The sequence below is a fragment of the Oncorhynchus kisutch genome, unplaced genomic scaffold, assembly GCF_002021735.2.
Source record: "Oncorhynchus kisutch isolate 150728-3 unplaced genomic scaffold, Okis_V2 Okis09a-Okis19a_hom, whole genome shotgun sequence".
In the NCBI taxonomy this organism is placed as follows: Eukaryota; Metazoa; Chordata; class Actinopteri; order Salmoniformes; family Salmonidae; genus Oncorhynchus; species Oncorhynchus kisutch.
Genome location: NW_022261985.1, coordinates 10,487,577 through 10,503,963, shown reverse-complemented (window position 1 = coordinate 10,503,963; position 16,387 = coordinate 10,487,577). Strand labels below are relative to the sequence as shown.

Sequence of the window (16,387 nt, the reverse complement as noted above, 5' to 3'; positions counted from 1 at the left end):
TGCTGTAACTATATATGTGAGTGATGTTGTTGTATGTCTGTGTGTGTCTGACTTTCCTCCCTTGGCCTGCTGTAACTATATATGTGAGTGATGTTGTTGTATGTCTGTGTGTGTCTGACTCTCCTCCCTTGGCCTGCTGTAACTATATATGTGAGTGATGTTGTTGTATGTCTGTGTGTGTCTGACTCTCCTCCCTTGGCCTGCTGTAACTATATATGTGAGTGATGTTGTTGTATGTCTGTGTGTGTCTGACTCTCCTCCCTTGGCCTGCTGTAACTATATATGTGAGTGATGTTGTTGTATGTCTGTGTGTGTCTGACTCTCCTCCCTTGGCCTGCTGTAACTATATATGTGAGTGAGATGTTAGTAAAATTCCTGAACTAAGTGTTTTCATCATTTTAGATTGTAGCCTGTAGCAACAAGAAGAAGCTCTGCGATGTGTGTGGACCCAAGACGGACAGGAAGACACAGTACACATGCAAGAAATGCAAGACATAAATTTGCAACACACACACACACACTCAGTAAAACTCTGTCCCTCGTGGTGTGTAGACCGGCCTTAATTTGTTCTTCAATGGGGGCTCATTTATCATTTCCATAAAATACTGTATGTAAAATGTGTCCTTCCAATTTGTTCAGTTCAAAGCAATAAACATCAAACGATTTGTTTCATTTGTATTTTTTCAAGATAAACATGATTTATTCCACCCATGTCTTGATTATAATACATTTTTGTTCTAAAAAAACAACATTTTATAAAAAATAAAAAAATTGCGCTTTAATTGATAAATGTGATCTAGCAGAGGTTAATGGCAAATATTAACCATGTACGCTGTCTATATTGCTTGTAATTGATATAAGTCAACATCTAAGTATTAATTATTTGTCACGACTATTACCGAAGGTGACTCCCCTTCTTGTTCGGGTGGCGCTCGGCGGTCGTCGTCGCCGGTCTACTAGCTATCGCCGATCCGTTGTTCTGTGTTCCTTTGGTTTTGTCTGATTGGTATCACCTGTTTCTTGTTTGGTTGTTAGGGGAGGGTTATATATAGTTTGTTTGGTTGTTAGGGGAGGGTTATATATAGTTTGTTTGGTTGTTAGGGGAGGGTTATATATAGTTTGTTTGGTTGTTAGGGGAGGGTTATATATAGTTTGTTTGGTTGTTAGGGGAGGGTTATATATAGTTTGTTTGGTTGTTAGGGGAGGGTTATATATAGTTTGTTTGGTTGTTAGGGGAGGGTTATATATAGTTTGTTTGGTTGTTAGGGGAGGGTTATATATAGTTTGTTTGGATGTTAGGGGAGGGTTATATATAGTTTGTTTGGTTGTTAGGGGAGGGTTATATATAGTTTGTTTGGTTGTTAGGGGAGGGTTATATATAGTTTGTTTGGATGTTAGGGGAGGGTTATATATAGTTTGTTTGGTTGTTAGGGGAGGGTTATATATAGTTTGTTTGGTTGTTAGGGGAGGGTTATATATAGTTTGTTTGGTTGTTAGGGGAGGGTTATATATAGTTTGTTTGGTTGTTAGGGGAGGGTTATATATAGGTTGTTAGGGGAGGGTTATATATAGTTTGTTTGGTTGTTAGGGGAGGGTTATATATAGGTTGTTAGGGGAGGGTTATATATAGGTTGTTAGGGGAGGGTTATATATAGTTTGTTTGGTTGTTAGGGGAGGGTTATATATAGTTTGTTTGGTTGTTAGGGGAGGGTTATATATAGTTCGTTCAGCCTGCTTCTGTTTCCTGCGGGCTTGTTAGTCTGTTTTGTTGTTTGAGTGCATTTTGTTTGTATTTGGGTTTCACGCTGTCCGTTTATATTTCTGATCATTTGTTTTTCTACTTTGGGTTCATGTTATGTTTCCGGTTCATTAAAGCCAGTTTTTTTCCACATCTTTTGCTCTCTGCGACTCAACACCTCCTCACTCATTTCTCGTAACAGTATTTTTACGTTAATTGTTATGGATGTATTGTTATAAAAAACATGAATGTTTTGCGTCCATCAGACCTGTGAACGTTAGGTGAAAAACAAAAACATATATATTTTACTCTTATTTTACCAGGTCAGTTAACTGAGAACATTCTCATTTACAGCAACAACCTGGGGAATAGTTACAGGGGAGTGGAGGGGGGGATGAATGAGCCAATTGGAAGCTGGGGATTATTAGGTGGTATGAAGGACAGAATGGGACACCGGGGTTAACACCACTACTCTTACAATAAGTGCCATGGGATCTTTAGTGACCTCAGAGAGTCAGGACACCTGTTTAACGTCCCATTCGAAAGACAGCATCTTTCACAGGGCAATGTCCCCAATCACTGCCCTGGGACATTGGGATATTTTTTTCTAGACCAGAGGAAAGAGTGCCTCCTACTGGCCCTCCAACACCACTTCCAGCAGCATCTGGTCTCCCATGCAGGGACTGACCAGGACCAACCCTGCTTAGCTTCAGAAGCAAGGCAACAGTGGTATGCAGGGTGATATGCTGCTGACTTGAACACCACACAAGGGTTAAATATGAAACAACATGTAGCCCATATAAAAACGCATCTTACCACATGTGGCGACGGTGAATCCCTCAAAGACACACATTGGGTGTCCAAGAATAAAGTAGCCAAACATCTGGTTGCAAACGCTGATGGTGCTCGCCAAAAGAGTCTCCGCAATGTCGGCGAACGCCAGGTTGACCAGGATCCAGTTGAGAGGATGTTGGAGCTTCTTGAATTTGGCAGTGGCCACCAGTACCAGGCCGTTGGTGAAGGTTGAGGCGACGACCACAAAGAGCATCCAGAGTGTTGAGATATTGTACACCCATCTTGGAGCAATGTGGTAGTTGGGGCCCTCAAAAGGATCTGCACATTTAAAAAAAGATAATTAAAAAAACAGATATGTATTTGAATATAAGTTAAATACAACTTCCAAATCAAATCAAATCAAATGTATTTATATAGCCCTTCGTACATCAGCTGATATCTCAAAGTGCTGTACAGAAACCCAGCCTAAAACCCCCAAACAGCAAGCAATGCAGGTGTAGAAGCACGGTGGCTAGGAAAAACTCCCTAGAAAGGCCAGAACCTAGGAAGAAACCTAGAGAGGAACCAGGCTATGTGGGGTGGCCTGTCCTCTTCTGGCTGTGCCGGGTGGAGATTAGAAACCTAGAGAGGAACCAGGCTATGTGGGGTGGCCAGTTCTCTTCTGGCTGTGCCGGGTGGAGATTAGAAACCTAGAGAGGAACCAGGCTATGTGGGGTGGCCAGTCCTCTTCTGGCTGTGCCGGGTGGAGATTAGAAACCTAGAGAGGAACCAGGCTATGTGGGGTGGCCAGTCCTCTTCTGGCTGTGCCGGGTGGAGATTAGAAACCTAGAGAGGAACCAGGCTATGTGGGGTGGCCAGTCCTCTTCTGGCTGTGCCGGGTGGAGATTAGAAACCTAGAGAGGAACCAGGCTATGTGGGGTGGCCAGTCCTCTTCTGGCTGTGCCGGGTGGAGATTAGAAACCTAGAGAGGAACCAGGCTATGTGGGGTGGCCAGTCCTCTTCTGGCTGTGCCGGGTGGAGATTATAACAACATGGCCAAGATGACTTATTGATGTAGTCAAATGAGAACAGTAAGTAATATGTTGAACAGAATGTGAGCATCAAAAGTTCTGAACAAAGAAAACGTCGTCATGATTCCTGATACAATGAAATCTACTGTTTGTATTAGTGTGTATACTGCTACTGTTGTGAATGGTATGTCTGCTGTTGGGGAAATCTACTGTTTGTATTAGTGTGTATACTGCTACTGTTGTGAATGGTATGTCTGCTGTTGGCGAAATCTACTGTTTGTATTAGTGTGTATACTGCTACTGTTGTGAATGGTATGTCTGCTGTTGGTGAAATATACTGTTTGTATTAGTGTGTATACTGCTACTGTTGTGAATGGTATGTCTGCTGTTGGTGAAATCTACTGTTTGTATTAGTGTGTATACTGCTACTGTTGTGAATGGTATGTCTGCTGTTGGTGAAATCTACTGTTTGTATTAGTGTGTATACTGCTACTGTTGTGAATGGTATGTCTGCTGTTGGTGAAATCTACTGTTTGTATTAGTGTGTATACTGCTACTGTTGTGAATGGTATGTCTGCTGTTGGTGAAATCTACTGTTTGTATTAGTGTGTATACTGCTACTGTTGTGAATGGTATGTCTGCTGTTGGTGAAATATACTGTTGTGAATTGTATGTCTGCTGTTGGTGAAATATCTTATGAAGGAAAAATACCTTTACTTACCATTATCTTCTGAAAATATACAAGAACTACAATACTTTAGGAGAATCCACAGAATTAGGCTCTTTCACTCCTTCTACCGGATGATATCAAGCCCAGGCACGACACTGACAGGAAGTACTGTACCTTTGGTATGATATGAAGCCCAGGCACTACACTGACAGGATGTACTGTACCTTTGGTATGATATCAAGCCCAGGCACTACACTGACAGGAAGTACTGTACCTTTGGTATGATATGAAGCCCAGCCATGACACTGACAGGATGTACTGTACCTTTGGTATGATATGAAGCCCAGCCATGACACTGACAGGATGTACTGTACCTTTGGTATGATATGAAGCCCAGGCACGACACTGACAGGATGTACTGTACCTTTGGTATGATTGCTGTTGGTGTATGCGAAGCCTGATTCTCTGGTTGTATCTTCTTGTCTCCTTGCAGCAAATACTCCTAGCTCTGCCATCCTGGGCCGGTTAATAGGAGCTAGTGAAGTTGCCTGCTGAAGTCCGTGCATCTCCACTGTCCTAGTTTATATAGCATCCTTTGGGTGTTTTTAAAGGATTACGGCCTTGGAGGAATTAGGGCAGGGTGTGTGATGGTATGGACTGGACTTTCCTTAATTACCGTTAATTACCACAAATGACTAATTAAGGAGGATTTCAGAAGCCCATAATCTTGTTTGAAAGGGCATTGGTGGCGTAGGAGGTTAAAAAGTAATATAACATGGAATGCTGCTGTAACTGTGGCCCAGACTTGTCAGTAGATATTGAGTAGTAGTGCTCAATATCTAACCTTCAAAAAAACACAATCACCATCACGCAATCACTCTTCAGATTGACAATACAGAATCAAATGAAATACCTCATATCCATCATTTTCCATGAAGAAAATGCTTTAACTCTTTTTTTTGGGGGGGGGGGGGGGGGGGGGGGGGGGTAGTGATTGGTAGTACTTATTGCTGTTCTGATTTCAGATTTGAATATCAGAGAAGTAGACCAAGGTCACATACTCTTTAAGTTTTTGTCTACAATGCATCGTTGGGAAAAGTGGTCAAGTGGTCCCACTCATTCTCTCATCAACCCCTATTGTTATCATTTGAAAGTTCTGAAAAGTTCCACGGCAGGTAATTCAGCAGTGAGCGAGAAGTTAGCTAAATGAGTTGACGTGGTTAAAAACAAAAAAAACAGCTGTATCGTTTCGATCTGTACAAGCTGTGTTTCTGTTTCCGCTTCCAGATTTGAATAGTCAAGACACAGACCGAAGACGTCTCATCGTCTACGTTGTTGTCTGACTTGTTGGTCATGTGGTCGACGCAGACCAAAGACGTCTCACCGTCTACGTTGTTGTCTGACTTGTTGATCATGTGGTCTAAGCAGACCAAAGACGTCTCACCATCTACGTTGTTGTCTGACTTGTTGGTCATTGTGGTAGATGCAGACCAAAGACGTCTCACCGTCTACGTTGTTGTCTGACTTGTTGGTCATTGTGGTCGACGCAGACCAAAGACGTCTCACCGTCTACGTTGTTGTCTGACTTGTTGGTCATTGTGGTCGACGCAGACCAAAGACGTCTCACCGTCTACGTTATTGTCTGACTTGATGGTCATTGTGGTCGACGCAGACCAAAGACGTCTCACCGTCTACGTTATTGTCTGACTTGTTGGTCATTGTGGTCGACGCAGACCAAAGACGTCTCACCGTCTACGTTGTTGTCTGACTTGTTGGTCATTGTGGTCGACGCACAACAAAGACGTCTCACCGTCTACGTTGTTGTCTGACTTGTTGGTCATTGTGGTCGACGCACAACAAAGACGTCTCACCGTCTACGTTGTTGTCTGACTTGTTGGTCATTGTGGTCGACGCAGACCAAAGACGTCTCACCGTCTACGTTGTTGTCTGACTTGTTGGTCATTGTGGTCGACGCAGAACAAAGACGTCTCACCGTCTACGTTGTTGTCTGACTTGTTGGTCATTGTGGTCGACGCAGACCAAAGACGTCTCACCGTCTACGTTGTTGTCTGACTTGTTGGTCATGTGGTCTAACAGGCTGATTTGTGTCAAGAAGTCGTGATGTCACAATAGCTTTAGAATGTTAAGGAGATCCCATTAAAGTCGATGGAGAACTGAACTTAAAAAGAACATATCAACAAGTGTAAGAAACTCAATCCAGACACGTTTTAAAGTTTAAACGGTGTTTCTAGATTAAACATTGTAAGAGGAGTAGTGTGCAGAATAAAAATAAAAAGTATGACCAAGATCTAGTCTGGACTTTAGCTTCGCAAGTCCCATCAAATGATTAATGACAATATTAAGCCGGTACTATGTAACATGTAGAATGGTATCCTTAGACAATGTCAGGCCTGTACTATGGTATCCTTAGACAATGTCAGGCCGGTACTATGGTATCCTTAGACAATGTCAGGCCTGTACTATGGTATCCTTAGACAATGTCAGGCCGGTACTAAGGTATCCTTAGACAATGTCAGGCCTGTACTATGGTATCCTTAGACAATGTCAGGCCTGTACTATGGTATCCTTAGACAATGTCAGGCTGGTACTATGGTATCCTTAGACAATGTCAGGCCTGTACTATGGTATCCTTAGACAATGTCAGGCCTGTACTATGGTATCCTTAGACAATGTCAGGCCTGTACTATGGTATCCTTAGACAATGTCAGGCTGGTACTATGTAACAATTCCAAGTGGTAAAGAAGCTTATTTGGACAAGTGGGGTTCCGCAGGACTTAACCTTGGAACATCTAATTGGCGTTGACAGAAGTGCAGTCAGAAACCTGTTAATCTCTCCTAAATGAAGGTTCATTTTGGGGAAGCAGGGTTCGTCCAAAAACGTGAAGGGAGTCATGTTTAAACCCCTGCGCTAATAGAGCTGCTGAATGAGACATTTAACTGTCAGCCCTGAGAAGACCTACAGGAATAGGAGAGTCATGATGACGCAGGGCAACAGTCTGATAAGGTGGTACCTCTCTCTGCCGTTTATTTAATTGAGTTCTGTTTTCCCCATCCTTGACTGGTCACAGATGCTCCTGCTTTTGTGCAAAATATTTCCAGCTTTACCACAACTGAAACATTCAATTGAATGGTATAATTTCTGACATGGTACACTCTTAGAAAAAAAGGTATAAGGTAGAACCTATTTGGTTTCAAGTAGAAACCTTTTGGTTCCAAATAGAACCATTTTGTGTGGCTGTGATAGAGCCAACCCCACCATGGGGCTGGTAGAGGGCTGTGATAGAGCCAACCCCACCATGGGGCTGGTAGAGGGCTGTGATAGAGCCAACCCCACCATGGGGCTGGTAGAGGGCTGTGATGGAGCCAACCCCACCATGGGGCTGGTATAGGGCTGTGATGGAGCCAACCCCACCATGGGGCTGGTATGGGGCTGTGATGGAGCCAACCCCAACAGGGGGCTGGTAGAGGGCTGTGATGTAGCCAACCCCAACAGGGGGCTGGTATGGGGCTGTGATGGAGCCAACCCCAAAAGGGGGCTGGTGGAGGGCTGTGATAGAGCCAACCTCACCATGGGGCTGGTAGAGGGCTGTGATAGAGCCAAACCACACCATGGGGCTGGTAGAGGGCTGTGATAGAGCCAACCTCACCATGCGGCTGGTAGAGGGCTGTGATGGAGCCAACCCCAACCCCACCAACCCTAACCCCGCCCTGGTATAGGGCTGTGATGGGGCTGGTAGAGGGCTGTGATGGAGCCAAACCCAACCCCACCAACCCCAACCCCGCCCTGGTATAGGGCTGTGATGGGGCTGGTATAAGGCTGTGATGGAGGTCATATAAGGCTGTGATGGGGCTGGTATAGGGCTGTGATGGGTCTGGTATAAGGCTGTGATGGGGCTGGTATAAGGCTGTGATGGGGCTGGTATAGGTCTGTGACTGGACTGGTATAGGGCTGTAATGGGGCTGGTATAAGGCTGTGATGGGCCTGGTATAGGGCTGTGACTTGACTGGTATAAGGCTGTGATGGGGCCGGTATAGGGCTGTGACTGGACTGGTATAAGGCTGTGATGGGGTCGGTATAGGGCTGTGACTGGACTGGTATAAGGCTGTGATGGGGCCGGTATAGGGCTGTGACTGAACTGGTATAAGGCTGTGATGGGGCTGGTATAGGACTATGATGGGGCTGGACTACCCCAGTTAATGTCCGCAGGAAAATGTCTGAGGACAGGTTTGCCTCATTAGACTAAACACTGTGAATGATGTTGGCAAGGTGTGAATGAGATAATTAGGTGATTGTTGAAAGGATAAGGAAGGATCAGGGAGTTAAGGAGTCAGTCCAGGGTAAATAGCTGAGATACAGAAATCCAGCTGACTACTAGGAAGTCCTGGCAACACCCAACCAAGGTGCCAGATCACCACAATACCTGGAAAACACAGCATAAGATAAAGGAAGCGTTAGAATCAAACCAAAACTTTATTAGTCACATGCGCCGAATACAACAAGTGTAGACTTTACCATGAATCTGTGGATTTGTTGGGACGTGAGTGCCACGGGCCGGTAATCATTTAGGCAGGTCACCCTGGCGTTCTTGGTCACTGTGTCTTGTGAAATATGCTTACAGTAACCGTTTGGGTATTTCCCTTTGCAGGTCCTAAATATGACTGACGCATTGGTGACATAGAGTTTCAAAGGGACCTGCTCGAGGACATTTTGAGGTGAAAGTTTAAAATGGATTCATTGTGTTCATGGTATTGTTAAGGGAATTTTTATCAATGATGACTAATTATGTATACATTTCAATCAGGACTGACTAATCAGAATACTATTATGTTACTGTATATGTACTAATCAGAATACTATTATGTTACTGTATATGTACTAATCAGAATACTAATTATGTTACTGTATATGTACTAATTAGAAAACTATTATGTTACTGTATATGTACTAATCCGAATACTATTATGTTACTGTATATGTACTAATCAGAATACTATTATGTTACTGTATATGTACTAATCAGAATAATATTATGTTACTGTATATGTACTAATCAGAATACTATTATGTTACTGTATATGTACTAATCAGAATACTATTATGTTACTGTATATGTACTAATCAGAATACTATTATGTTACTGTATATGTACTAATCAGAATACTATTATGTTACTGTATATGTACTAATCAGAATACTATTATGTTACTGTATATGTACTAATCAGAATACTATTATGTTACTGTATATGTACTAATCAGAATACTATTATGTTACTGTATATGTACTAATCAGAATACTATTATGTTACTGTATATGTACTAATCAGAATACTATTATGTTACTGTATATGTATGAATGTTCTTTTTAATCCTAGTACTGAATATAATGTGTGTAAATATAATCAAGAATTAGAACAATGACTGCCTGTACCATGGTAGAAATGAATGAACTTCTAGCCAGTCTGGCTAGAAGGCTTATCTACACAAGCATGGCCTTGGCTCGGTCATATATTATCTTAAATAGGGAGAGACATGTGAGAACCATACAGCCATTGTACTACAGCGGAGATGACATGGGCTAGTACTGAAACTAATGATGTCATTTTCAGTTTATAACCTGTGGTAAAATGTGTAAGGAGCAGTACTCTCGTGAATAAAGGCTGCTGTTTGACTTTAAGACTGGGCTCTGTCCATTTATATACTAATAAGGGTCATACATATCCTTATGAATTGACAGAGTGTTTCATTTTAATTGGGTGTTAAAACATAGAGGAATTTAATTCCTACAACAGGTATTCAGTTTGTTTTTGATTGAAGTCGCCCCCAGTGTTTAGGATGGAGGAAAGGAGAGGACTCTCAGCAGTAGCTCCAGTGTTTAGGATGGAGGAAAGGAGAGGACTCTCAGCAGTAGGTCCAGTGTTTAGGATGGAGGAGAGGAGAGGACTCTCAGCAGTAGCTCCAGTGTTTAGGATGGAGGAAAGGAGAGGAGAGGACTCTCAGCAGTAGCCCCAGTGTTAAGGATGGAGGAGAGGAGAGGACTCTCAGCAGTAGCCCCAGTGTTAAGGATGGAGGAGAGGACAGGACTCTCAGCATGTCACTATGTAATGTAGCCAACGTAGTGTGAATGTCAGGTCAACAGTTCAATAAAAATGGCAGCTTGAGTAGAAGTATCCAGTGGTTTAGCTGACCGTGAGTATCCATTCTTAAAATAAAGATGTTTAACCTTTATTTGACTAAACATTAGAAAGCCTTTTAGAATACCAAGTCATTCAGCTACTTGACTTTCTGACCTTGATGGTTCGTTAAAGTCGACCCTCTTTAAGGGCAAAAGTCCATGTAGAAAACGTCAGATGGACCAGACAAGGTCCTCTAGCTCCAGATCACCTACTGGAGGGCAAAAGTCCATGATGAAGAACTCCCACAACACCACCCCACCCCCCACCCCTCCCCCCACCCCTCCACCCACAACACCGCCCCACCACCCCACCCCTCCACCCACCACACTGCCCCACAACACCACCCCACCACCCCACCCCTCCACCCACAACACCGCCCCACAACACCGCCCCACCACCCCACCCCTCCACCCACAACACCGCCCCACAACACCGCCCCACCACCCCACCCCTCCACCCACCACACCGCCCCACAACACCACCCCACCACCCCACCCCTCCACCCACAACACCACCCCACAACACCGCCACCCCACCACCCCACCCCTCCACCCACCACACCGCCCCACAACACCACCCCTCCACCCACCACCCCACCCCACCACCCCACCCCTCCACCCACAACACCGCCCCACAACACCACCCCACCACCCCACCACCCCACCCCTCCACCCACCACACCGCCCCACAACACCACCCCACCCCTCCACCCACCCCACCACCCCACCCCACCACCCACAACACCACCCCACCCCTCCACCCACCACTCCACCCACAACACCACCCCAAAACACCACCCCACCCCACCCCACCCCTCCACCCAACCCTCCACCCACCACACCGCCCCATAACACCCCCTCTCCCCCCACCCTCCCAGACCTCCACCCAGCACACCGCCCCCTCCACACCGCCCCCTCCACACCACCCCACCCCTCCACCCCCCACCCTCCACCCCTCCCTCATCAACCATCTCTTATTAGCACCAAACTGTCCTGTAGGTTCTGACGCCATGTCTCTTCTCTCCCTCTATTTCCAGGGGTTAACTCCGCCTCTTAACACCCTTCAGCTTTACCCACAAACCCATTTACTACTCCGCTGACTCCATCTCTTCCGTCTCCGCCATATTAAAATGACATCATCAATAATGGACGTTATCAATCACCGGCCGTTGACCGGCCAACCTTCCTCCCCCAAACGGATGAGTCCCGGGCTTTGTGTTGTGTAGCGCTACGCTGATACAGTGATGCAGTGATGCAGGGTCAGGCTTGGACAGGTTACCAGATAACGCGTGGGAAGGAATCAGGCCTACGTCCCCCAAATGGCTCCCTATTCCCTACGTAGTGCACTACTTTTGACCATAGGGCCCATAGAGAATAGGGTGCCTTGTTGGAACTCAGTTCCTTCCTCTTATCATCACTATGCCTCTGAGCTGTGGTTATATTTCATATTTTTTATATTTCACATAATAACCAAATCCCCCTCCCACAGCCCTTCGCGCTCCCTAGTCCCTACCTGACAGAACTAAACAAGGGCAATATATCCCCCTCCCACAGCCCTTCGTGCTCCCTAGCCCCTACCTGACAGAACTGAACAAGGGCAATATATCCCCCTCCCACGGCCCTTCGTGCTCCCTAGCCCCTACCTGACAGAACTGAACAAGGGCAATATATCCCCCTCCCACAGCCCTTCGTGCTCCCTAGCCCCTACCTGACAGAACTGAACAAGGGTAATATATCCCCCTCCCACAGCCCTTCGTGCTCCCTAGCCCCTACCTGACAGAACTGAACAAGGGCAATATATCCCCCTCCCACAGCCCTTCGTGCTCCCTAGCCCCTACCTGACAGAACTGAACAAGGGCAATATATCCCCCTCTGCTAACATATAGACTGGTGGCGTTGCAATGCACATAAATCAACTGTATTTACCACACAATAAGACAAGTGCAAACATTTAACATGTTTATTTTTTTATTTTGTTTACACCACAGTATCTCTCTTTTGAAATGGGTAATGTGACAACCCGTTTAGGATGGTGACTAGAGATGAAAAAGAAGGTTCTGATTCCATAGGTTACCTCAGGGCATTTTGTATTGCACCAGAACAGAACAGAGCAGAACAGAGGAATGCCTAATCATCACTGTAACTCAGACAACATGAAGTAGAAGCCAGACACCAGAGACTTCCTCTGACTAGTAAATGGCTCAGCAAGTTGAAGTAGAGCCACGCACCGATTGAAACTAATACACAGAACCATGGGGACTGAAATGCGGCGTGACAAATGTGACGGATCAATATTTGGACACACGTTAATTTATTGAGGGAGAGAGAAAGAGAGTTATTTAGCCACAGAGCGTACAGGAGGAAGAACATGTCTGTATTAATCTAACTCAGAAAGGTGAGGGAGAATACACACCAAATAACTCAGGGGGATGGAGTTAGCTAGCTCCTTCAACCCTCATCCCAACTCACCCTACCTACCTACCCCACCCGGGCCCAGCCACCAGCCACCCACCTCACTGGCAAGGAGAAGATTGCTTTCTGAACACCACATGTCACCCCTCAGCCCCACACTCCCTCCCTCTGTCCTTTCCCTCCTTCCCCCCAAAACTGAAAAGAAACAACAACAAGAAAGAAAATAAAAGAATCAAGATTAAAGTTCACTCTTTCCCCCCTCTCCTTCTGTATTGATCTCTCCATCCATCACATCCCTCCATCTTTCTGGGGTGTTGGGTATTGATTACTACTAATGTGTTGGGCCCGTCGGTCAGCCTACAGGGAGAGATGGAATGCTATATCTGGGCTGGGAGACAGGTTCAGACCAGTTCTTTACCATGGAATAATATATCTGGGCTTGGAGACAGGTTCAGACCAGTTCTTTACCATGGAAGGTTATATCTGGGCTTGGAGACAGGTTGAAGACCAGTTATTTACCATGGAAGGTTATAGCTGGGCTTGGAGACAGGTTCAGACCAGTTCTTTACCATGGAAGGTTATATCTGGGCTTGGAGACAGGTTGAAGACCAGTTATTTACCATGGAAGGTTATAGCTGGGCTTGGAGACAGGTTCAGACCAGTTCTTTACCATGGAAGGTTATAGCTGAGCTTGGTAACAGGTTCAGACCAGTTCTTTACCATGGAAGGTTATAGCTGAGCTTGGTAACAGGTTCAGACCAGTTCTTTACCATGGAAGGTTATAGCTGGGCTTGGAGACAGGTTCAGACCAGTTCTTTACCATGGAAGGTTATAGCTGGGCTTGGAGACAGGTTCAGACCAGTTCTTTACCATGGAAGGTTATAGCTGGGCTTGGTAACAGGTTCAGACCAGTTCTTTACCATGGAAGGTTATAGCTGGGCTTGGAGACAGGTTCAGACCAGTTCTTTACCCTGGAAGGTTATATCTGGGCTTGGAGACAGGTTCAGACCAGTTCTTTACCATGGAAGGTTATAGCTGGGCTTGGTAACAGGTTCAGACCAGTTCTTTACCATGGAAGGTTATAGCTGGGCTTGGAGACAGGTTCAGACCAGTTCTTTACCCTGGAAGGTTATATCTGGGCTTGGAGACAGGTTGAAGACCAGTTATTTACCATGGAAGGTTATAGCTGGGCTTGGAGACAGGTTCAGACCAGTTCTTTACCATGGAAGGTTATAGCTGGGCTTGGAGACAGGTTGAAGACCAGTTATTTACCATGGAAGGTTATAGCTGGGCTTGGAGACAGGTTCAGACCAGTTCTTTACCCTGGAAGGTTATAGCTGGGCTTGGAGACAGGTTGAAGACCAGTTATTTACCATGGAAGGTTATATCTGGGCTTGGTGACCTGTTCAGTCTAGTTCTTTACCATAGAAGGTTATGGATTGGGCTTGGTGACCTTTTCAGACCCCATTTTTCACCAAAGACAGATTGGATGTAATTGTGGAAGTGTACTTTGCGGGATCATTGTTGCGTTATCACGTTAATAACTCTCCCACTTTCACAGCATAGTGTCCCAGCTGACTTAACATCAGTCTATAGTTAGGAACATTACTATTCAGGTAAGACCCAGATGCAGACAACAGTAGCAACAGTTTATTGATCCAACAGGGGCAGGCAAAAGACAGGTTAAGGGTCAGGCAGAGGTCAGGGTCAGGGTCAGGGTCAGGCAGAGGTCAGGGTCAGGGTCAGGCAGAGGTCAGGGTCAGGGTCAGGGTCAGGCAGGGTCAGGGTCAGGGTCAGGGCAGGCAGAGGTCAGTAATCCACATAGCTGGGGCAAAGGTACAGAACGACAGGTAGGGTCAGGGTCAGGGTCAGGGCAGGCAGAGGTCAGTAATCCACATAGCTGGGGCAAAGGTACAGAACGACAGGAAGGCTCAGGGTCAGGGTCAGGCAGAGGTCAGTAATCCACATAGCTGGGGCAAAGGTACAGAACGACAAGAAGGCTCAGGGTCAGGGCAGGCAGAGGTCAGTAATCCACATAGCTGGGGCAAAGGTACAGAACGACAGGAAGGCTCAGGGTCAGGTCAGGCAGGGGTCAGTAATCCACATAGCTGGGGCAAAGGTACAGAACGACAGGAAGGCTCAGGGTCAGGGTCAGGGCAGGCAGAGGTCAGTAATCCACATAGCTGGGGCAAAGGTACAGGAAGGCTCAGGGTCAGGGTCAGGGTCAGGGTCAGGGCAGGCAGAGGTCAGTAATCCACATAGCTGGGGCAAAGGTACAGAACGACAGGAAGGCTCAGGGTCAGGTCAGGAAGGGGTCAGTAATCCACATAGCTGGGGCAAAGGTACAGAACGACAGGAAGGCTCAGGGTCAGGGCAGGCAGAGGTCAGTAATCCACATAGCTGGGGCAAAGGTACAGAACGACAGGAAGGCTCAGGGTCAGGGTCAGGGTCAGGGTCAGGGTCAGGGTCAGGGTCAGGGCAGGCAGAGGTCAGTAATCCACATAGCTGGGGCAAAGGTACAGAACGACAGGAAGGCTCAGGGTCAGGGTCAGGCAGAGGTCAGTAATCCACATAGCTGGAGCAAAGGTACAGAACGACAGGAAGGCTCAGGGTCAGGGCAGGCAGAGGTCAGTAATCCACATAGCTGGGGCAAAGGTACAGCACGGCAGGCAGGCTCAGGGTCAGGTCAGGTAGAGGTCAGTAATCCACATAGCTGGGGCAAAGGTACAGAACGACAGGAAGGCTCAGGGTCAGGCAGAGGTCAGTAATCCACATAGCTGGGGCAAAGGTACAGAACGACAGGAAGGCTCAGGTTCAGGGTCAGGTAGAGGTCAGTAATCCACATAGCTGGGGCAAAGGTACAGAACAACAGGCAGGCTCAGGGTCAGGGCAGGCAGGGGTCAGTAATCCAGATAGCTGGGGCAAAGGTACAGAACAACAGGCAGGCTCAGGGTCAGGGCAGGCAGGGGTCAGTAATCCACATAGCTGGGGCAAAGGTACAGAACAACAGGCAGGCTCAGGGTCAGGGCAGGCAGGGGTCAGTAATCCACATAGCTGGGGCAAAGGTACAGAACAACAGGCAGGCTCAGGGTCAGGGCAGGCAGGGGTCAGTAATCCACATAGCTGGGGCAAAGGTACAGAACAACAGGCAGGCTCAGGGTCAGGGCAGGCAGGGGTCAGTAATCCACATGTCTGGGGCAAAGATACAGCACAGCAGGCAGGCTCAGGTAGAGGTCAGTAATCCACATAGCTGGGGCAGAGGTACAGGACGACAGGCAGAATGGTCAACACCGGGAAACCAAGAACAATCGCGAGACAGGAGCAGAGGGAAAACCGCTGGTAGGCTTGACAAAACAAAAGGAACTGGCAACATACAAACAGAGAACAGAGGTATAAATACACAGGGGATAATGGCGAAGATGGGCGACACCTGGAGGGGTTTGGAGACAATCACAAAGACAGGTGAAACAGATCAAGGTGTGACAATTACTGGTAATTCTGTCTCGCTAGCTGGACTTTTGTTTCAATGATAGAGCAGGTTCCCGTCAAGAGCTGAACACCTATAG

General features: G+C 46.4%; 2 protein-coding genes across 2 annotated transcripts in view; one reads left to right on the top strand and one right to left on the bottom strand.

Annotated features, from left to right (window-relative positions):
* The window catches only part of LOC109897817 (red-sensitive opsin-like), a 9,049-nt gene extending 4,264 nt beyond the window's left edge, over positions 1-4,785 (bottom strand). The window contains exons 1-2 of the mRNA XM_031815477.1: positions 4,638-4,785; positions 2,555-2,851 (exon numbers count right to left, since the gene is read on the bottom strand). Of these exons, the coding sequence (XP_031671337.1) occupies positions 2,555-2,851; positions 4,638-4,779 (439 nt within the window). The 5' untranslated portion in view covers positions 4,780-4,785. The remainder of the gene's footprint in view (positions 1-2,554; positions 2,852-4,637) is intronic.
* Positions 4,786-7,843: 3,058 nt separating this feature from the next.
* Positions 7,844-11,390, top strand: LOC116360531 (early nodulin-75-like). Its single transcript, XM_031815237.1, has 3 exons — positions 7,844-7,945; positions 10,614-11,092; positions 11,288-11,390. The coding sequence occupies exons 1-3, from the start codon at positions 7,844-7,846 to the stop codon at positions 11,388-11,390; spliced, it is 684 nt and encodes a 227-aa protein (XP_031671097.1).
* The last annotated feature ends 4,997 nt before the right edge of the window (positions 11,391-16,387 follow it).

Bases quoted from the DNA above. Each gene is read 5' to 3' on its own strand.
- LOC116360531 (XM_031815237.1), top strand. From the start codon at position 7,844: ATGGGGCTGGTAGAGGGCTGTGATAGAGCCAACCTCACCATGCGGCTG. The intron at 7,946-10,613 runs GTATAGGGCTGT...CTCTAGCTCCAG, and splicing joins CCAACCCTAACCCCGCCCTG to ATCACCTACTGGAGGGCAAA. The intron at 11,093-11,287 runs GCCCCACAACAC...CCACCCTCCCAG, and splicing joins ACCCCTCCACCCACCACACC to ACCTCCACCCAGCACACCGC.